General features: G+C 39.0%; 2 protein-coding genes across 3 annotated transcripts in view; one reads left to right on the top strand and one right to left on the bottom strand.

Moving 5' to 3' along the window:
- The window catches only part of LOC309667468 (uncharacterized protein), a 92,412-nt gene that overhangs the window by 12,495 nt on the left and 56,422 nt on the right, over positions 1-23,495 (bottom strand). The window contains exons 3-5 of one of the 2 annotated variants that reach the window (XM_082475930.1): positions 15,059-15,196; positions 9,833-9,898; positions 9,171-9,316 (exon numbers count right to left, since the gene is read on the bottom strand). The gene's annotated coding sequence lies outside the window, so the exon portion shown is untranslated. Of the gene's footprint in view, positions 1-8,941; positions 9,317-9,832; positions 9,899-15,058; positions 15,197-23,495 lie in introns of those variants that run through there. The other variant, XR_014267783.1, reaches the window with a different exon arrangement.
- Positions 12,023-15,052, top strand: PATE1 (prostate and testis expressed 1; the record flags this gene model as incomplete). Its single annotated transcript, XM_082409600.1, has 4 exons — positions 12,023-12,126; positions 13,003-13,082; positions 13,497-13,658; positions 14,443-15,052. 4 exons carry the CDS (start codon positions 12,023-12,025, stop codon positions 14,574-14,576), a joined length of 480 nt encoding a protein of 159 aa, XP_082265726.1. The 3' UTR covers positions 14,577-15,052.

Here is a 23,495-nt window from a genome sequence, read left to right as displayed (position 1 = left end):
TGGGGCATGTTAAGTTTGAAAAGCCCATCAAATGCAGATTTTTAAAAGGCAGTGGAGAGTTTAGGGAGGAAGGTAGAGATTTGCCAGTCATCAGCATATAGAGGGTATTTAGAACTATGACATGTGATCAGTAATAGGGTAAGAAGACCAAGGACTGGGAAAATCATATCGCTCCATAGCCTCAGATTTTTTGGTACTGAACTGAAAAGAAAAAATAAAAACCTGAAACTCAAGCCACTAGGTGTTATTATTATTTATGGCTGGTGGTGCTGTTGTTATTGTTGTTTCATACAGCTCTTGTGCACCTGCTTGCATAGTGGCCATGCCCAATAAGCACAGTGTTTTCAGTCTGGCTTTCACACTGTGGCCTATGCTGCTTGCTAAGAATCCTCCTGAATGAGTACAGTCAGATTTGTGTCTACTGGTTGTCTTCTAAGGATCAGCCAAATGGCAGCATCGGAATAATGGAAGTAGCAAAAATAAGTCCCCCAACCCAATACCCCGTAAAGCCAATTGGTGGTACTGAATGGTAGGAGATGGGACAGAAGAAAGAATGGTAAACTATTGATGTGTATTGAGAAACAAAAGATAACCTTATAATTAAATATATATATATTATGATTCAAATTATGCCCCACTATACCTGTGATACTAAACTTGTGGCTAGTTCATCAGTTTTGAATTACTGGGTACCTCGGTTGACCTGAGCAGAAAGTCCTCATCACAATGTCTTTGGAGCTGCATTCCAGACTTCTACTGGGGGGAGGAACTTTTCTGGGATGAGGAGGGGAGTATGGAGCTGTTACAGGAATGTCACTTTCTTATACTGCGTGTGAGCACACACTCTCAGGAAACGTCTAAGACATGGAAAGGAGGCTGTGTCCTCTTTCTAACCTTGCATTGTCAACATTTTGGCACGTTTAAGTCTTTGAAATGATAAGCGCTGTTTTTTTTCTCTTGAGTATATTGATATCTTGTAAATGTACTAACGCCCTCTTACTCCTTCTCCACCCATCTCTGGATGGTGCCAAGAGCTCCAGTGTTGCCTTGTTCCTCTTCTCACATGACTAAGCTTTTCACCTCTCATCTGATGCCCATTTGGACTTTAATGATCAAAAACTATCTCAGCTCAAGGCCTCAAGAAGAAGATGTTCTGTTCTCCTAACCCCGCAGGCTGCACCTAAGGCTTATGTTCCCAGGCTTATCAGGATTACATTCTGCTGAACTACTGGGTCCACAACCCTCCTCCTACCCTGTCTGGAGCTACATGAAGCTCTCAAGAAGACCCCTTGCATTATTGCCCCTCTTTGAGAGCAGGATCCAGTCTGACTTTCCCTGGCGCTGTGAGTCATGACCAGGGGATGCACTTCTCTCAGGGCCTCATCTCCTTGACTTTGGTTATGCAACACCTCCTTCTGCAGTTTCATCATTTTATTCCTTCCTCTGAGGCTTCTCCCAGGTTGAAGTGCTTAAAATAATCTCTCTTTCCTTCTTTCTTCATTCCTCCAAGTAGCTTCAGCATCCCAGCTCTGTAATGACAGACTTCCTGTGTTCCAAGGATCAGAAGCAAAGCTTGCTTCTCTAACCAATGCTTGTTAAGACTCTATTTCAATGGATTTAATTCAACAAATGCTTACATATTGAGAAAAGAATAAGCTCCAGGTGGGCAACATGAAAGTCATAACAAGAGCAGCAATAGTGGGAATGGAGAAGGAAATGACAGTCCTGATCTTATGAAGACAGCACAGACTGGACTCTGTCAGTGGTGTAATGTGAAATGAGAGAGGAAGAGGAGTCAAAGATAAGGCTGACTATTCTCATATAATGGGTCTCAGCTGTGCTGTGGGAACACACAGGAGGAACAGGGAGGCGGAGGAGGAGTCCTGGAAGAAAGAACATTTATACCAAGACCTGTGGTTGAGGCATTTTCCTAGCATGTGCAAGAGAGAATGGGGCTTCTGCAGGGAGATGAGGAAGGTTCTCCATTGTGGAAGCTTAGGGTGCATGCTGAGTGGGGCTGTCTGCATAGCAAGCAACCAGGAGAGAGCATCACCCTACCCTGGGAGATTTCCAGGACCCTCCAGCCTTCCTCACAATGACCCAGAGACTCAACTCTCTTTCTTTCCTTCCCACACTACCACTATCCACTTCATGTTTTGAGATTTTCTCCATCTATGCGTGGCCATGCAATAGGCTACTAGGCTCCATGACCCTACATACACTTTTCAGTTTTGGGATTTTACTGCTGATCACTTCAAACACAAGAACATTATAAGAGTTTTAAAAATCTTACCAATTTAGGGACTTCCCTGGTGGTCCAGTGGTAAAGAATCCACCTTCCAATGCAGGGGATGCGGGTTCGATCCCTGGTCAGGGAACTAAGATCCCACATGCTGCGGGGCAACTAAGCCCACACGCCACAACTACTGAGCTCACAAGCCTCAACTAGAGAGCCTGCATGCCACAAACTACAGAGCCCACGTGCTCTGGAACCCGTGCGCCACAACTAGAGAAGAGAAAACCCACATGCCACAACTAGAGAGAAGCCCACATGCCGAAAGACCCCCCATGCCTCAATGAAGATGCCGTGTGCCGCAACTAAGACTTGATGCAGCCAAAAATAAATAAATACATACATAAATAAAATAAATATATATATATATATAAATCTTACCAAGTTATTATAATCTCTGGTCTATGAAAACCAGCTACCTTCTTTCCATGGGTGATCATTATAGCATCATGCTCAGTGTTGGATAAAACTCTGTTTAAACCTGGATTCTCCACTTGCTGGTTGTGTGACCCTGTGTGTGTCCTTTAACCTCTCTATCCTTAGGGGTTTTTTACTCAGAAAAAAAATAAACAATGGTATCTATCAAGAATAATTGTGAGGACTAAATTAGTACTTATGAGCTATTTAATTATTTTAAAATATACTTTTTGAGGAGGCCTGGAGACGTCATCAGTGGAAATGACAGACGAGGGAGCTTGAAAGGACTGTCCCTCCACAGAAACACTGACCAAAAGAGCAAAATTCATTGCAATCCACTTTGTCTAAGGTTTGTCTACAGCAACCAAGAAATGATGAATCAGAATAAGACAGCTTAAACATGGTAGGAAAGGGCTTCCCTAGTGGCGCAGTGGTTGAGAATCTGCCTGCTAATGCAGGGGACACAGGTTCGAGCCCTGGTCTGGGAAGATCCCACATGCCGTGGAGCAACTAGGCCCGTGAGCCACAACTACTGAGCCTGCGCGTCTGGAGCCTGTGCTCTGCAACAAGAGAGGCCGCAATAGTGAGAGGCCGCAACTAGAGGAAGCCCTTGCACAGAAACGAAGACCCAACACAGCCAAAAATAAATATAAAAATAAATAAATAAATAAAAGAGCCTTCCCTAAAAATTAAAAAAACAAAAAAACAAAAAAACATGGTAGGAAAGTTCCGTGGAATTTTAAAAATAACAGATTTCTCCCAGCTTGCTTCCCACATCTACACACACACACACACACACACACACACACACACACACACACACACACACAGAGAGAGAGCGAGAGGAAATAAGAAGGGGGAATGTGCTTCAGTAAACTGGTCAGGGATAGTCTCAATGTAAGTAGTAAACTCAGCAAAACAGAAGGTTATATGCCACCATGGGACTGCTGGTCTCTGAGCATGACCTTCATCACTGGTGAATTTACCTTGGAAAGTAGAAGAGGAATCCCTTATTTCTCCTTAGCTGAGGTCACCCTTAGAAAAAATTCTCACATTCACAGAAAGATAGGGAAGATGAGAAGGCAGAGGGGGTTAGGTACCAGATGAAGGAACAAGATAAAACCCCAGAAAAACAACTAAATGAAGTGGACATAGGCAACCTTTCAGAAAAAGAATTCAGAATAATGTTAGTGAAGATGATCCAGGACATCAGAAAAAGAATGGAGGCAAAGATCGAGAAGATGCAAGAAATGTTTAACAAACACCTAGAAGAATTAAAGAACAAACAGAGATGAACAATACAAAAACTGAAATGAAAACTACACTAGAAGGAATCAATAGCAGAATAACTGAGGCAGAACAACGGATAAATGACCTGGAAGACAGAATAGTGGAATTCACTGCTGCAGAACAGAATAAAGAAAAAAGAATGAAAAGAAATGAAGGCAGCCTAAGAGACCTCTGGGACAACATTAAATGCAACAACATTCGCATTATAGGGGTCCCAGAAGGAGAAGAGAGAGAGAAAAGACCCGAGAAAATATTTGAAGAGATTATAGTCGAAAACTTCCCTATCATGGGAAAGGAAATAGCCACCCAAGTCCAGGAAATGCAGAGAGTCCCATACAGGATAAACCCAAGGAGAAACATGCCAAGACACATAGTAATCAAACTGGCAAAACTTAAATACAAAGAAAAATTACTGAAAACAGCAAGGGAAAAACGACAAATAACATACAAGGGAACTCCCATAAGGTTAACAGCTGATTTCTCGGCAGAAACTCTACAAGTCAGAAGGGACTGGCATGATATATTTAAAGTGATGAAAGGGAAAAACCTACAACCAAGATTACTCTGCCCAGCAAGGATTTGATTCACATTCGACGGAGAAATCAAAAGCTTTACAGACAAGCAAAAGCTAAGAGAATTCAGCACCACCAAACCAGCTCTACAACAAATGCTAGAGGAACTTCTCTAAGTGGGAAACACAAGAGAAGAAAAGGACCTACAAAAACAAACCCAAAACAATTAAGAAAACGGTAATAGGAACATACATATCGATAATTACCTTAAACGTGAATGGATTAAATGCTCCAATCAAAAGACACAGGCTCGCTGAATGGATACAAAAACAAGACCCATATATATGCTGTCTACAAGAGACCCACTTCAGACCTAGGGACACATACAGACTGAAAGTGAGGGGATGGAAAAAGATGTTCCATGCAAATAGAAATCAAAAGAAAGCTGGAGTAGCAATACTCATAGCAGGTAAAATAGACTTTAAAATAAAGAACGTTACAAGAGACAAGGAGGGACACTACATAACAATCAAGGGATCAATCCAAGAAGAAGATATAATAATTATAAATATATATGCACCCAACATAGGAGCACCTCAATACATAAGGCAACTACTAACAGCTATAAAAGAGGAAATCGATAGTAACACAATAATAGTGGGGGACTTTAAAACCTCACTTACACTAATGGACAGATCATCCAAACAGAAAATTAATAAGGAAACACAAGCTTTAAATGACACAATAGACCAGATAGATTTCACTGATACTGATAAGACATTTCATCCAAAAACAGCAGATTACACTTTCTTCTCAAGTACGCACAGAACATTCTCCAGGATAGATCACATCTTGGGTCACAAATCAAGCCTCAGTAAATTTAAGAAGATTGAAATCATATCAAGCATCTTTTCTGACCACAACGCTATGAGATTAGAAATCAATTACAGGGAAAAAAACATAAAAAACACAAACACATGGAGGCTAAACAATACATTACTAAATAACCAAGAGATCACTGAAGATTTCAGAGAGGAAATCAAAAAATACCTAGAGACAAATGACAATGAAAACACGACAATCCAAAACCTATGGGTTGCAGCAAAAGCAGTTCTAAGAGGGAAGTTTATAGCTATACAAGCCTACCTCAAGAAACAAGAAAAATCTCAAATAAACAATCTAACCTTACATCTAAAGGAACTAGAGAAAGAAGAACAAACAAAACCCAAAGTTAGCAGAAGGAAAGAAATCATAAAGATCAGAGCAGAAATAAATGAAATAGGAATAAAGAAACAATAACAAAGACCAATAAAACTAAAAGCTGGTTCTTTGAGAAGATAAACAAAATTGATAAACCATTAGGGAGACTCAACAAGAAAAAGAGGGAGAGGACTCAAATCAACAAAATTAGAAATGAAAAAGGAAAAGTTACAACAGACACTGCAGAAATACAAAGCATCCTTAGAGACTACTACAAGCAACTCTATGCCAATAAAATGGACAACCTGGAAGAAATGGACAAATTCTTAGAAAGGTATAACCTTCCAAAACTGAACCAGGAAGAAATAGAAAATATGAACAGACCAATCCCAAGAAATGAAATTGAAACTGTGATTAAAAATCTTCCAACAAGCCCACTGAATTGGGCGATTGGGATTGACTTGTATACAGTGATGTGTATAAGACTGATGACTGATTAAAAATTAAAATAAAATAAAAATAAAAAAGGAAAAAAAAATCTGCCAACAAACAAAAGTCCAGGACCAGATGGCTGCACAGGTGAATTCTATCAAACATTTGGAGAAGAGCTAACAGTCACCCTTCTCAAACTCTTCCAAAAAATTGCAGAGGAAGGAACACTCCCAAACTCATTCTACGAGGCCACCATCACCCCGATACCAAAACCAGACAAAGATACTATAAAAAAAGAAAATTACAGACCAATACCACTCATGAATATAGATGCAAAAATCCTCAACAAAATACTAGCAAACAGAATCCAACAACACATTAAATGGATCATACACCATGATCAAGTGGGATTTGTCTCAGGGATGCAAGGATTCTTCAGTATACACAAATCAATCAATGTGATACACCATATTAACAAATTGAAGAAGAAAAACCATATGATCATCTCAATAGATGCAGAAAAAGCTTTTGACAAAATTCAACACCATTTATGACAAAAACTCTCCAGAAAGTGGGCACAGAGGGAACCTACTTCAACATAATAAAGGCCATGTATGACAAAGCCACAGCAAACATCATTCTCAATGGTGAAAAACTGAAAGCATTTCCTCTAAGATCAGGAACAAGACAAGGATGTCCACTCTCACCACTGTTATTCAGCATAGTTGTGGAAGTCTTAGCCACGGCAATCAGAGAAGAAAAAGAAATAAAAGGAATACAAATTGGAAAAGAAGAAGTAACACTGTCACTGTTTGCAGATGACATGATACTATACATAGAGAAATCTAAAGATGCCACCAGAAAACTACTAGAGCTAATCAATGAATTTGGTAAAGTTGCAGGATACAAAATTAATACACAGTAATCTCTTGCATTCCTATACACTAATGATGAAAAATCTGAAAGAGAAATTAAGGAAACACTCCCATTTACCATTGCAACAAAAAGAATACAAAACCTAGGATTAAACCTACCTAGGGAGACAAAAGACCTGTATGCAGAAAACTATGACACTGCTGAAAGAAATTAAAGATGATACCAACAGATGGAGAGATATACCATGTTCTTGGATTGGAAGAATCAATATTGTGAAAATGACTATACTACCCAAAGCAATCTACAGATTCAATGCAATCCCTATCAAATTACCAAGGGCGTTTTTTACAGAACTAGAACAAAAAAATCTTAAAATTTGTATGGAGACACAAAAGACCTTGAATAGCCAAAGCAGTCTTGAGGGAAAAAAACAGAGCTGGAGGAATCAGACTCCCTGACCTCAGACTATACTACAAAGCTACAGTAATCTAGACAATATGGTACTGGTACAAAAACAGAAATATAGATCAATGGAACAGGATAGAAAGCCCAGGGATAAACCCATGCACCTATGATCAACTAATCTATGATAATGGAGGCAAGGACATACAATGGAGAAAAGACAGTCTCTTCAATAAGTGGTGCTGGGAAAACTGGACAGCTACATGTGAAAGAATGAAATTAGAACACTCCCTAACACCATACACAAAAATAAACTCAAAATGGATTAGAGACCTAAATGTAAGACCGGACAGTATAAAACTCTTAGAGGAAAACATAGGAAGAACACTCTTTGACATAAATCATAGCAAGACCTTTTTTCATCCACCTCCTAGAGTAATGGAAATAAAAACAAAAATAAACAAACGGGACCTAATGAAACTTAAAAGCTTTTGCAAAGCAAAGGAAACTACAAACAAGCTGAAAAGACAACCCTCAGAATGGGAGAAAATATTTGCACACAAATCAACGGACAAAGTATTAATCTCCAAAATATATAAACAGCTCAGGCAGCTCAATATTAGAAAAACAAACAACCCAATCAAAAAAATGGGCAGAAGACCTAAATAGACATTTCTCCAAGACATATAGATGGCCAAGAAGCCCATAAAAAGCTGCTCAACATCACTAATTATTAGAGAAATGCAAATCAAAATTACAATGAGGTATCACCTCACACCAGTTAGAATGGGCATCATGAGAAAATCTACAAACAATAAATGCTGGAGAGGGTGTGGAGAAAAGGGAACCCTCTTGCACTATTGGTGGGAATGTAAATTGATACAGCCACTATGGAGAACAGTATGGAAGTTCCTTAAAAAACTAAAAATAGAATTACCATATGACCCAGCAATCCCACTACTGGGCATATACCCAGAAAAAGCCATAATTCAAAAAGACACATGCACCCGAATGTTCATTGCAGCACTATTTACAATAGCCAGGTCATGGAAGCAACCTAAATGCCCATCGACAGACGAATGGATAAAGAAGATGTGGTACATCTATATACAATGGAATATTACTCAGCCATAAAAAGGAATGAAATTGGGTCATTTGTAGAGACGTGGATGATCTAGAGACTGTCATACAGAGTGAAGTAAGTCAGAAAGAGAAAAACAAATGTCATATATTAACGCATATATGTGGAACCTAGAAAAATGGTCCAGATGAACCGGTTTGCAGGGCAGAAATTGAGACACAGATGTAGAGGACAAACGTATGGACACCAAGGGGGGAAAGCAGCAGGGGTGGTGGTGGTGTGATGAATTGGGAGATTGGGACTGACATATATACACTAATATGTATAAAATGGATAACTAATAAGAACCTTCTGTATAAAAAAATAAAATAATTCAAAAATTCAATAAATAAATAAATAGAGCTCTCCTGGTGATAGTAGAATCGTTGAAACAGCACATTGAAAATACAGAACATTTAATTTGAGCTGTAAGCTATACAGGAACAATGGGTAGATTATTCTTCATTGTTGACTGCCTCCCTAGTTACTTTAACATCCACGTTACCTTCTCCAGCTCCCAGCACTCTAGGAATGAACTATCTAGGGAACTGTGGACGTATTGAACAATTCTGAGACTCCCAGCCAATCCTCGGGGATGCTGGGTCTCATGGTAGAAAAGAATACGCACAGAAGCTCTCCCCAGAGACACTTCTTTCATGTTCTTTCTTGGATCTGCACATATTGTCTGAAAGTTCCATTTTCACATCCCTCAAGAGGGTAGAACTTCTCTGGTTTCGTGTAGTCTCAGTCAGCCAGAACTGTGCTGCTCCCTTGCTTGAAGGAAAAGAGACAAGATTTTCTGATCTGACTGTTCCTTCAAACCCTGATCTAGAAGAAACTGTTCTTTTCCTGCCAGATCACTGGTATAAATCCTATGGGTACTGGGAAAACCCCAGGAGCTTAAGGTCATTGGGCTGCATTGGAACAGTAACTGTGGTTCTTCCTCTTGTTGACCTTCCTCATCACATGTGGCATCTGCCTAAGGTGAGATTTCTTTCCTCAAATCAAATCCTGGCACTCACCACCAGCTCCATTAACCTATCCAAAAATGTCATTGTGTGAAAATACCTCTATTACCAATGAATTTCAGGATATTTTTACTGTATTCACCATGGAGAGTAGATCTATGTCTTTTGAAAATAATGGTAACCAATTGGAAAGTGGATTTCCATTCAAGAAACATCATTTTTATTGTTTTGCATGGTAACGTTGGAGATGCAAACCAAAAATCCTAGTGCATAATCTAAACATCTTCTAATCATATACATAAAGATGTAATTGAGTACTCACTTAGTCACTCTCAGAGTTGAGGAAAATCCAGGGCTACTCTTCTGGACTAACTGGACCTCCAGAACTCTGTGATGGAGAGAAGGGTATCATGAGTAAAGGGGTCATACAGACTCCACATGAGGTTTGGGGCAATAGGCAAAAGGAATTCATTCCTGAACACTTTTAAGTCATGGGTCTGTAATTTATGACATAAGAATAATTATTTTGGGGTGCCCTAAGAGGATAGGAAAAAGGATTAGGAGCACTGAGAAAAGGTATCGAATGTGGCCCAGTAAGAAAATCAGGTATTATGGGATACTAAGACTGGGAGTGTGAATTTGAGGAGATTTTAGGAGAAAAGTAAGTCAATAAAATAGGGTTCAAATATAAGCAAGTAATTCAGGTGGATCAGTAAAGCTGAGAGGGGGAAATTTCTGCTTTAGGAGAAGTGGTAAAATAATATCATCGGAGTGTAATTAAGTGAGGAGACAGTTTCTTGTGGGGCAGAGGAAGAAAACCTTCCCTTCTTTCGTGTGTGCCACCATTAGTCAAAGAATTAAATACGGAATTCCTAGAAGGAAAGGAGGGGAGATCTCAAAAAATCGAAGAAAGAAATGTATAGGTGTAAGAGCCGATGCTAAATTTCAGGGCATTGAGAGGAGGGAAAGGGACAGATCTTCTAGTGAATATGCAGAACACAAAAACCAGTCATGTCGAGTGTGTGTGTGTGTGTGTGTGTGTGTGTGTTAGAGAGTAATACATGATTACTTCATGGTGTTATTTCAAAGCTTCACCAGAGTCCTAGGTGCCACAGGTAAGCAGTTAACTAGTTATATCCCCTTCCTCCTTCCTCCCTGTATGGAAATGTCCATTTGCTCTTTGGGCGTGTAGTAACAACCCCCAGTATATTCTGGAGAGCATCTCTTCCATACGTCACTCTTGCTGTCCCTGCCTCTTCAGCCAACATCCGTCTTAGACTACTGCCCCACTTTGCTGTAGACCTATAGTGTGCTCTATTGCAGTCTGCTTCCTTCAGGTTGCTGTTTCTTTCCCCTGTATTTCTTGGCCCTAAGCATGGGCACAGACCCTTCCTTCAACTCCTTGCAATGACAGCACAGACTAAGCTGCAACTTCCATCACAATTTTTGGAAGGTATAGGAATAACTGAAGGAAACTAACAGAAAAGTTAGAATGAGATACTAAATACGGCTGTTCTTAGAATCCACAGGCTCAATCCCCTCTACAGGCATTTTACATTCAATCACCACCCTAACTGATTACCTAGTCATTCTCAGAGTTGAGGTAACCCCCACCCCCAATTCCTGGCTCGACATCAAGTGGGAAGGACCAGCTTACCTCCCTCCAGGTGAAGTAATCTCAAACCTCTCTCTTAGTAAAAGTCTAAGTCTCAACCACCAGGAACTCCAAGTACGGGAAGCAGTTTCCCCCTCAGCTCTCATTTTCTACCCCAGGGTTTAATTTGTTCCAGGATGATTGACAGTGGGAAACTATTTCCTTCATGATTATCCTCTGTCAAGGCGTCTGAATCTAACCTCTCCACCTCTCTTCCCCATTCCCTATAGTACTGAGTTTTAAAGGCTCTGTGCTTAGCCCTCTTTTGGACTTCCTGCATTCCAATTATTTACACTCATATATTCTCTCAGCTTGAATGAGCATCTCAGTGTAAATGGCTCTGAATCCAAGCCATCTAGCCTGGATTTATCCTTGTATTCTCCCACAGTGTGGTATAATGAAAAGACCACAGAACATGGCATGAAAAATCCTGAACGCTAGGACTGAAATAAATCGGGTCCAGGACTTACCTAGGCAGTCCCTCTTCCCCACAATTTGCCAAAAAGAAAAAATTTTAGAGTCCCTGGTTTCCCTAGGAGCAGGAATTGCCTTTGAAGGACTTCCGCAATGTCCCCACCCCTAGCCCTTCCTGGGGAAGCCCAACCTGGTAGATATATAAACAGGCACCTTGCAGCTTCCTGTTCTAACCTGCTGTTTTCTCCCTCCAAAATGGACAACTCCCTCCTGCTAGGACTCCCCATCCTCCTCTGCTGCTTTAGAGGTGAGTCCCTATGGTTGATAGTTGGAGACACGTGCCCAGGATCCCGGAACGGGTCGGGGTTCGCATGACAGAAGTTCTCTTATGAGAGCCATATGGTAACAGAAGCTGTCATTCTGATGCCATGACTTTTGTCCACAATGCATCATGTCCCTGGGACCTTCACCAAAGTCTTAGTCTGCCCTTGCAGAAGGAAACAGGTAGATTATAAAGGAATTGAAAAGATTTTCACAGAAGCTGTGAGGTGAGGTTTGTAAAATGAGGTCTTCAGAGAGTGTATCTTTTTTTTTTTCCAACAGTACTGTACGGGTCATTTGCAGACAAAGAACATGGAAGTGAGTAGAAATGGATCAGTGGTGTGGGATGGGGAATTTGGGGGGAGGGAGGAGATGAAAGGGGCAGGACGAGCACTGAGGGTTGAAAGGAATCCAGAGATAGACCCTGAATTTCAGCACTCAACAACTTCTTCCAGCAGGATCGGGCTGGGATGGGAGCTGATTTTAAGTTTGATGAAAAAACATGAGCAGCAGCTGACAAGGCTAAGGATGAGTGTATTAAAAAGCAAGAAAAAGGGAAAGGGGGAAGTGGAATGTTGATTTTTAAGGCACTAGCTGGCTAAATCCAAAGTGTAGCAATTTCATGGATTTCAGATGCTTTCCCCCTTGTCAGCTTCCAGGCGCATGTAGGTAAGAAAGTCACATAGGTCAATTAAAAAGAAGGGAATGAGGCACACACACACAAGATGTGCATTTATCTTTTTCCTTTGAGTCTGTGCTGTATCCTAAGAGATGGGTAGGGGAGGCCGAGAGGCCCTCTAGAGGTGAAGAGAATTGAAAAGAGGGAGAGGTGCAGATATGCCACGTGATGGGGGACTAGGCTTTGGAGGGACATAAGAGCCTAGAGTGGCTCCAGGTTAAGAGTGCAGGATGGGCCTCATGTGTTACAAGGCTTACAGTGACCTTAGGCAAGGGTAAATCTTAGAGAAAATTGCAGATATGTTTTATTTCTCTTTGCCAGCACAGTCCATGAACTATTTGTTGGTGAACACCATATTCCTGGTGAGTATGAAGAAGACCTGATCTGATTGTCTCAGTTTTGATTTTGTTCCCCTTTTCCTTAGCCCTCCACCTGTTTTACAGGCTAAAACGTCTGAGACCATAAACTTTAGCCCCTCTTTTGACTTAGCCTATTTTAATAGAGGTAGATGCCCATGTTTTTTGGGGTTTTTTAAAATTAATTAATTAATTAATTTATTTATGGCTGTGTTGGGTCTGTTTCTGTGTGAGGGCTTTCTCTAGTTGCGGCAAGTGGGGACCACTCTTCATCGCGGTGTGCGGGCCTCTCATTATCGCAGCCTCTCTTGTTGTGGAGCACAGGCTCCAGACGCGCAGGCTCAGTAATTGTGGCTCACGGGCCTAGTTGCTCCGCGGCATGTGGGATCTTCCCAGACCAGGGCTCGAACCCGTGTCCCCTGCATTGGCAGGTGGATTCTCAACCACTGCACCACCAGGGAAGCCCGATGCCCATGTTTAATGAGTCTCTGACAAAGCCCTTGGGGCTGCCAGCAGACTTCAAATTTGAAAGGGGAGGTGGGTCCTTTCATAGCAGTGTGAGACCCTCTCTCACTTCAATTTCCCTACTCTCTGGCCCAAATTATAGAAATTATTCAGTGTAGGATGTGCCACCTCCAGTTTCCAGGGGAGAAGTGTTCCAGAGGCAGAGGAATATGTACTGCAACAATGGAAGAGGCTTGCACAACTGGGAGGATTTTCAGAAGTAAGTTGGGGGTTTGGGGAAGGAGGAAGGGGCAGAGGAAGCAAACAGGGATACATTAGTCATAGTAAAAAGGTGGGACCTTACTTTAGCTCAGGCAGTCTCAACCCTGGGATGACTGACTATCTCTACCCCATCGCATGCCATAATGAAAAATAGATAGAGGTAGTCTCTAAGGGGTGGGGGTCTGTAGCTATGGAATCAATATTTTGAGAAGCCTGAAGAAAACAGAGGAGACTTAATTGAGGGGAAAGGAGAGGCACAATATGGCCAGTGGAGAACAGCTGGATGTTGGAGTGAAGAGGGCAGTTCTTTGTCTTTGTCCCTGCCTGGACCTCCTTGTGGGTGGTTTTAAACTGTGAAAATAGAGGGGCCAGTGTCAGCAATAAATATTGACTAAATGGCTTTTCATGGGTAAGACTAAACATCATGATTTCTCAGTTTTCCTAGCCTTTGTGCTGAGTGATTCCTTAGTATTTCTAACCCTTACTTAAACCAGTGTTAACATTCTCAGTGGAAACATCCAGCTTGGTCAATCTTTGAATTGCTGCTGTCATTACATCCCCATATCCAGGAATTTTTTTTTTTAACTACTCTGCTATTGCTTTTCTTTTGGGAAACCCCCAAATTCCAACATCTTCCGATTCTTCACATTTGAATAACGGAGCCTTGAACTACACAAGGTTGTTTTTGTATGCTGGTGCAGGCTGGAAAGAAGGTGTTTTTTTGTTTGTTTGTTTGTTTTTCCAGAAACCTCTTTGCTGATCTGTTTCTCCTCCTTCTGCAGATGATGGTACACCCTGGTTAACCTTTAGGGGCTGCCTAAAGAACTGTGCTAATGTGAACAATATAAAATGGAGTGTCTATCTGGTGAACTTCAGGTGCTGCAGGAGCCGTGACTTGTGCAATGAAGACCTCTAGAAACCACTGGTCCTTTTCTGGCTCCAGTCTCTGGGTGGGTGACATTGTTGGCGCCACCTCTTCACAATGATTTTCTAAAAAAACACATTTCAGATTGCCAACATGTGGCTCTGCCTTCTGCATATGTAAGAAAAAGCCCTCTCTTTTTGTATCAATAGATTCTCTGCCTTGGCCCCTGGGTGGGTGAGGGGTAGGGAACACCTTGAATACAAGATCAACACATCCTGCAGGTTGTTACAGAACCTAGTGCTTTCACTGAATACCCAAGTTGCTTCAGAAAAGAAAGAGGATAGGTCAATTCTTTTCCCTGCTCCTTCCCTTCCTTTCCTCTTTTTCCCTTCCTGGGAAAAAATAGGGGTTGGAAAATGTATGCTCACAAGGATTGATTACTGATTCCTGACAAACTGGTAGGAGGAGGCCTGAAAAGGGTGATTAATGAATATTATAAAAATATCATAAAGAAAGTTACATTTCTTCCATACCCATATTGTGTTTTCTTCTTTCTCTCCTCTCCAAGCTCTTCCTTAATTTCGTCAACAAATATTTATTTAAAAAGTCCTGTATTTAAGGCACTGCTGGACCTTAGGATACCACAGTCGTGATGGCTATCCTCATGGTATCTAAAGCAAGAAAGAGAATATAAAGAGATAATTAAACATGTGAGTTGAAACAAAATAATAAAAAATAAACAGGTTGGAATATTTGGTATAAAATATAACAATAACAAAAAAAAGCCCACAATAGATGAAATATTATATGTATTTCTTGAAAAAGATGAGCAAAGAATTAGGCAGTTGGAAGACCAGAATGAGGAACTCTCCCAGAATACAGTAAGAAAGAAGAAGATGTAGAAAAGATGACCATAGAATAGAAAGGCTTACAGAGTACAGACCTAAGAAATAAGGAAAAACATAAGCTAAATATAGTAAAACATAAGTTATATATAGTAAAACATAAGTTAAAGACTAGGAAAGATGACAAATCTTTAAGCACTTCCAGTGAGAAAGAGCATGAAAAGCATAAAGGGAGAAAGAATAAATGCCAAAGTCTTAACAGAGAAACATAGAACAATGTATAAATTCAGAAAAAGTCATGTCTAAGTTTTATTTCTGGCATAGCAGATTGTTAATTAAGATAGCCGGTTTCATGGAAGAGTGCAACAATCTTTGAAGTCAAGGTTCTTAAAAGAACCTTTTGGTAAGGGAAAAAAACATAATAAAAAAAATTGTTTTATAACTTTCTCCCCATGGATAAGAGAATAAGAATGATACTTTGTGGATGTTCTCAATGTATTTATTTATCAGAACCTGCTTTATGACAAAAAATATTTTGTATTTTATGCAACTATAGAATATTCTCTCATTCTTATCTTTCTTGGACCCTTTAAGATTAATCTAGTATTTGTCATTTTATCTTCTCTATTACCTTTTTAATTATACATTCTATAATAATTCTTTTAATAGTTATGCATACTTAACTCTTTACAGTCTACCTTAAATTAGTACACTTACCACCTTATTAGCAACCCAAGAACACTGTAAGAATTTGATTCCATTTACTCACTTCTGCTTCTTGTGCTACTATTGTCACTGTGTTGTTGTTGTTTATTGTGGTAAAACATACATAAAACAAAATTTACCATTTTAATCATTTTTAAATATACAGTTCAGTGGCATTAAGTACTTTCATGTTGCTATACCACCATCACCACCATCCATCTCCACATGGATCCTACATCCATCTTTTTCATCCTACAAAACCGAAACTCTGTATCCATCAAACAATACTCCCCATCCTCTGGCAGCACATTCTACTTTCTGTTTCTGAGTTTGACTATATTGGACACCTCATAGAAGTGCAATCATCCAGTGTTTGTCCTTTTGTGAATGACTTTTCTCACTAGCATAATGTCCTCAAAGTTCATCTATGCTGTAGAATGTGCCAGAATTTCCCTCCTTTTTTAATGCCAGATAATATTCTATTGTAGGTATATACCACATTTTGTTTATCCATTCATTCATTGATGGACATTTAGGTTACTTCCACCTTTTAGCTATTGCAAATAATACTACAATGAACATAGGTGTACAAGTATCTGTTCAAGTCTTTGCTTTCAATTCTTTAGGGTATATATCCAGAAGTGAAATTGTTAGATCATATAGTAATTCTATGTTTAAATTTTGAGGAACTGCCATACTGTTTTCCACAGGAGCTACATAATTTCACACTCCCACCCAGAGTGTACTAGAGCTCCAATTTCTCCACATCCTTACCTACACTTGTCATTTTCTGTTTTTATGTTAGTAGCCATCCTAATGGGTGTGAAGTGTTATTTCATTGTGGTTTTTTTTTTTATATATAAATTTATTTTTATTTTTGGCTGCGTTGGCTCTTTGTTGCTGCACATGGGCTTTTCTCTAGTTGTGGCGAGCGGGGGCTACTCCTCGCTGCGGCGCGCAGACTTCTCATTGCGGTGGCTTCTCTTGTTGCAGAGCATGGGCTCTAGGCGCGTGGGCTTCAGTAGTTGTGGCACTCGGGCTCAGTAGTTGTGGCTCGCGGGCTCTAGAGCACAGGCTCAGTAGTTGTGGCGCACGGGCTTAGTTGCTCTGCAGCATGTGGGATCTTCCCGGAGCAGGGCTCGAATCCATGTCCCCTGCATTGGCAGGCAGATTCTTAACCACTGTGCCACCAGGGAAGCCCTCACTGTGGCTTTTATCTGCATTTCCCTAATGATTAGTGATGTTGAGCACCTTTCCATGTGCTTATTGGCCATTTGTGTATCTTCTTTGGAGGAATTCAAGTCCTTTTGTCCACATTTTAATCAGCTGGCTGTCTTTTTTGTTGCTGTGTTATAGGAGTTTTTTTTTTTAGTACATTCTGAATATGATCTCTTATCAGGTATACAATTTGCCATTCCATGAGTTGCCTTTTCACTTTTTTGATTCTGTCCTTTGATGCACAGAATTTTTAATTTTGACATATTCCAATTTATCTATTTTTTCTTTTGCCTCATATCTTTTTAAAAATTGAGATATAGTTGATGTACAGTATTATATAAGTTACAGGTGTACAGTATAGTGGTTCACAATTTTTAAAGGTTATACTCCATTTATACGTATTATAAAGTATTGGCTATATTCCCTGTGTTGTACAATATATCCTTGTAGCTTATTTTATACATAATAGTTTGTATGTCTTAATCCCCTACCCTTATATTGCCCTTCCAACCTTCCCTCCTCCCACTGGTAACCACTAGATTGTCCTCTATATCTGTGAGTTTGCATCTTTTTTGTCATATTTACCAGTTTGCTGTAGTTTTTAGATTCTTCATATAAGTGATATCATACAGTATTTGTCTTTCTCTGTCTGACTTATTTCACTTAGCATAATACCCTCCAAGTCCATCCACGTTGCTGCAAATGGCAAAATTTCATTCTTTTTTATGGCAAAGTAACCTTCTTTACCCATTCATCTGCTGATGGACCCTTAGGTTGCTTCCATATCTTGACTACTGTAAATAATGTTGCTATGAATACTGGGGTGCATGTATCTTTATAAATTAGTGTTTTTGTTTTCTCCAGATATATACACAGGAGTGGAATTGCTGGGTCGCATGGTAGTTCTATTTTTATTTTTTTGAGAAACCTCCATAATGTATTCCACAGTGGCTGCACCAATTTACATTCCCACAAGCAGTGGGTTCCCTTTTCTCTACACCCTCACCAGCATTTGTTATTTGTGTTCTTTTTGACAATAGTCATTCTGACATGTGTGGGGTGATATCTCATTGTGGTTTTAACTTGCATTCTCTGAAGATTAATAATGTTGAGAATCTTTTCATGTGTCTGTTGGCCATTTGTATGTCTTCTTTGGAAAAATGACTATTTAGGTCTTCTGTTCATTTTTTAATCAGGTTGTTTGTTTTCTGATATTGAGTTGTACGAGCTGTTTGTATATGTTGAATACTAACCCACTGTCAGTCACATCTTTTGCAAATATTTTCTCCCAATCCATAGATTGTCTTTTCGCTTTGTCAGTGGTTTCCTTTGCCATGAAAAAGCTTTTAGGTTAAATTGGTCCCATTTGTTTATTTTTGCTTTTATTTCTTTTGCTTTAGGAGACTGTTCCAAAATTATTGCTACAATTTCTACTAAGAAGTGTTCTGCCTATGTTCTCTTCTAGGAGCTTTATGGTTTCATGTCCTACATTTAGGTCTTTAAACCATTTTATTTTTGTATATGGCATGAGAGAATGTTCTAATCTCATTGTTTTACATGTGGCTGTCTGGTTTTTCCAGCACCATTGTTGAAGAGACTGTCTTTTCTCCATTGTATATTCTTGCCTCCTTTGTTGTAGATAATTGACCATAGGGGCATAAGTTTATTTCTGGGCTCTCTATTCTGTTCCATTTATCTATGTGTCTGTTTCTGTGCCAATATCAATTGTTTTGATTATTATAGCTTTGTAGTATAGTCTGAAGTCTGGGAGGATTATACCTCCAGCTTTATTCTTTTTATTCACAATCACATTGGCAATTCAAGGTCCTTCGTGGTTCTATATAAATTTTAGATTATTTGTTCTAGTTCTGTGAAAAATGTCCTGGGTATTTTGATAGGGATTGCATTAAATCTGTAGATTGCTTTGGGCAGTATGGTCATTTTAATAATATTGATTCTTCTGATCCAAGAGCATGGGATATCTTTGCATTTATTTGTATGATCTTCAATTTCCTTCATCAATGATTTATAGTTTTCAGGGTATAGGTCTTTTACCTCCTTGGTTAAGTTTATTCCTGGGTATTTTATTCTTTTCAATGCGATTTTAAATGGAATTGTCTTTTTACTTTCTCTTTCTGATGTTTCATTGTTAGTGTACAGAAAAGAAACAGATTTCTGTTTATTAATCTTGTACCCTGCAGCTTTGCTGAATTCATTTATTAGTTCTAACGATTTTTGGGTGGAGACTTTAGGGTTCTCTGTATGAAGTTATCATGTCATCTGCAAATAATGACACTTTAACACTTCCCTTCCAATTTGGGCATTCTTTTTTTTTTTTTTGTCTGATTGCTCGGGCTAGGACTTCCAATACTCTGTTAAATAGAAGTGGCGAGAGTGGGCAACCTTGTCTTGTTCCTGAATTTAGCGGGAAGTCCCAGATTTCACTTGAGTGTGATGTTGGCTGTGGGTTTGTCATAAATGGCCTTTATTATGTTGAGATATGGTCTCTCTATACCAACTTTGATGAGAGTTTTTATCATGAATGGATGCTGAATTTTGTCAAATCTTTTTGTGCATCTATTGAGATGACAGTGTGATTTTTATCCATCCTTTCATTAATGTGGTGTATCACATTGATTGATTTGTGAAAGCTGAATCATCCTTGTGACCCTGGAATAAATCCAACTTGGTCACAGTGTATGATCCCTTTTATATATTGTTGGATTAGGTTTGCTAATATTTTGTTGAGAATTTTTGCATCTATATTCCTCAAATATATTGGCCTGACATTTTCCTTTTCATAGTGTCTTTGCCTGGTTTTGCTATCAGGATGTTGGTGGTATCATAAAGTGAATTTGGCAGTGTTCCCTCCTCTTCTTTTTTTTTTTTTTTTTTTTTTTGGAATAGTTTGAGAAGGATAAGTATGTCTTTATATGTTTGGTAGACTTCCCCTGTGAAGCCTCCTGGTCCTGGACTTTTATTTCCATTTCCTGGGAGGTTTTTTATCATTATTATTATAAATTCAATTTCACTTCTCATGATCTGCCTCTTCAAATTGCCTGCTTCTTCTTGATTCAGTCATGGCAGCTTGTATGTTTCTAGAAATTTGTCCATTTTTTTCTAGGTTGTCCAATTTGTTGGCATATAACTGTTCATAGTATTCTCTTATGATTTTTTGTATCTCTATGATATTGATTGTTATTTCACCGCTTTAATTTTTTATTTTGTTCATTTGAACCCTCTCTCTTTTATTCTTGGTGAGCCTGGATAAAGGTTTGTCAATTCTTTTTATCTTTTCAAAAAAACAGCACTTGGTTTCATTGATTTTTTTTTCTATTGGTTTTTTTGGGTTTTTTTCCTACTGGTTTTTCTTTTTGGTCTCTATTTTATTCATTTCCTCTCTGATTTTATTATTTCTTTCTGCTCAATTTGGGCTTTGTTTATTCTTCTTTTTCTTTTAGGTGGTAGTTTAGGTTCCTTATTTGAGTTTTTTCTTGTTTATTTGGGATGGCCTATAGCACTATAAATTTCCCTCTAAGAACTGTTTTTGGTTTTTTTTTGCATCCCATGGATCTTGGAAAACTGTGTTTCCATTTTCATTTGTCTCAGGGTATTTTCTGATTTCCTCTTTGATTTCATCATTGACCCACTGGTTTTTTTAATTGGATGTTGTTTAGTATACATGTGTTTGTGGTTTTCCCCTTTTTCTTTCTGTAATTGATTTCTAGTTTCATACCGTTGTGGTTGGAAAAAATGCTTGGTATGATTTTTGTCCTCTTAAATTTGTTGAGGCTTGTTTTCATCCAATCAGCCACTCTATATCTTTAGATTGGAGCGTTTAGTCCACTGACATTTAAAGAAGGCTCTGAACCTATTTTTATTTTGATTTATGCTGCTTTTTCATAGTTTCTATCATTTCCCCCATTTCTTTTCTTTTGGTTAACTTTGAAATGTCACATTGAGTTTCTATTCTAGAGACATGTTCTTCCGGTATTGCTTTATTTTCCCTAATATGGTATTCAATTTACTTTTCTTACATATTATTATATGAGGTTCATTTGCAGTCTTTTTATGTCATACATATTTAAATTAAAGGTATTTTTCCAGTACGGAAGCAGATTCTTATGTCGGGGATGGAACTGGACCAGGGGAGATTTCTTAGCTTGATCTCTTGAATGCACTGAAAGCAAAGTAGTTAATTGGTTTTTATCTTTGTAAAGAAACCTCCATAATAATTTCCAGGATTTGCTACCTCTTGTTTCCTCTCCTACCAATAATTGAACTTTTGCCTATTCCTTAGCCTTTTTACCCTGCTCAATTCATTTCTATCTACAGCTCCTTTCTTGCACAGAATGTAGCTCGATTTTTGCAGAAGGAATGTTAGTGGCGTACTTCTATATTTCTGAGATCTTTGAGGGCTTAGGCTATTCTAGTAGACCCTGATTTTTTATATGGCATTTTCTTTTTACTATCCTACTTGTTCTGCCTTTTTTATAGTGGAAATTGTGGAGATCCATAAACTATACTGCTAGCTTCCAACTTGTCCCAACTGAGAGACCATAGTCCTACCTAGACAGTCCTAAGCAAAGCTTTAAAATCAACCCAAGAACTCCACAGCAAACACTTTCAGCCTCCTGACTCATAGCCTCTTCCCAGTTGCAGCTCATAATATCCTTCCTGGTGGCTAGTACCTCTGCCTGAGGGCCCATGGGCAGGTTCCCCTGCCCCAGCGAATCCGCAATAGAACAACAAATAAATATATATCCAAATGGCTGAAAGAGTAAAAATAATTTTTCATTTTTCCAGTTTCTCTTTGTCACCATTAGCAGCACCTTACCAGCATAATTCAAGAAATCCACATACATGTGTTGAATACTCACAAGGCATGTTTTGAAACATTCAGCAGTTGTTTTAGAGCCCAGTCCATTAAAACATAAAGTCAAATTGGAAGCCCCAGATCATATAATATCTCTGGACAGAGCCTACTGAGGTTTTAGAGCCAGGTTCCTGGATTCCAATACAAGTGCAACTTACATAAAATTTGCAATCAGAAGTTTTGAGATGTGATTTCCTGACAATTTTTCAATAATGAACACATTTCTATTGGAAATCTATGATTTTTACACACATTTATACAAAAGAAACCCTGTTCTTCCTGATATTAATAACCCTCCAGATTGAAAGTTCCGTACAGTTGGTTTGTCTTCTTTGATCAGTTTTGCCAGCTTAGGTTCACCACCAACCAAGGGATCTTTGGCTAGAAGAGAATTCTGGACCCGAATCTAGAACTACTGCACTTGCTCAGGGTCTGGCCTCCCTCACTGTTCCCTCTACTTCCCATTTGTTTGTTGTTTGTTCTGTAAAATACAAAGAATGGAGTTGAAAATTAGGGGGTGATGGGGTGTTGTAACATGGGGCAAAGGGGAGTCAGAATCTCATGAAAATCCAAGATGGGAAACATACAGGACAGCCTCAGGAAGACCAGACCTGGAGTCTTCTGGATATGATGAAACTCTAGGGGCTTTGCCACAGTGCTTTAGGAATCTTCACTTCAAGCTTAGCTATAAATGTGTGACAGTCGGTCTCCATCTGTATCACTCAGTGTGTACCTGCTACTCTTCCTGCTACCAGTTACCTTCCTCACGTTGTATCTCTTTATTAATGTGACGCTTCCTCTTAGTTTCTAGTTTTGACTTATTTGAGACCATTCTAGACACTAACCACACATCACAGTAAGTCCCCCGTGAATCATTTCACATGTGCAACCTGCTGCTAGTATCTCCATTCTATTCAAATAAACTAATTAAACAACCCTGAATGGAAGAATCTACCATATTTTCTACTTTGAAAGATGTTAAAGTATAATATTCATTCTAACCCGATACAATTTGGGGGAAATTCCAGCATACATAAATTGAAAATATTTTAAAATTAATTTGTATATTAAAATATTTCTTTCTTTATAGAAATAGAATATGGTAGAAACTAATAACCATCATAAGCCTGCGTATCAGGAGGAATACTACACACCCTAGAATAATATATATGTGTATATAAAAATATAGCTAAGATTCATATAATAAGATACAGGTAGTCCTTTGCAACAATTCAACATGCATGAATATCAGTTTTCACAGTGTAGTTAAACAACACCTGTCCCCCAACAATGAGGCTGAACTTTTAGCTGTAATAATATTAACTG

Source organism: Balaenoptera physalus (assembly GCF_965194825.1).
Source record: "Balaenoptera physalus genome assembly, chromosome: 10".
NCBI lineage: Eukaryota > Metazoa > Chordata > Mammalia > Artiodactyla > Balaenopteridae > Balaenoptera > Balaenoptera physalus.
Note: the sequence above shows the minus strand (reverse complement) of the source record. Positions and strands in the feature narration are given on the sequence as shown.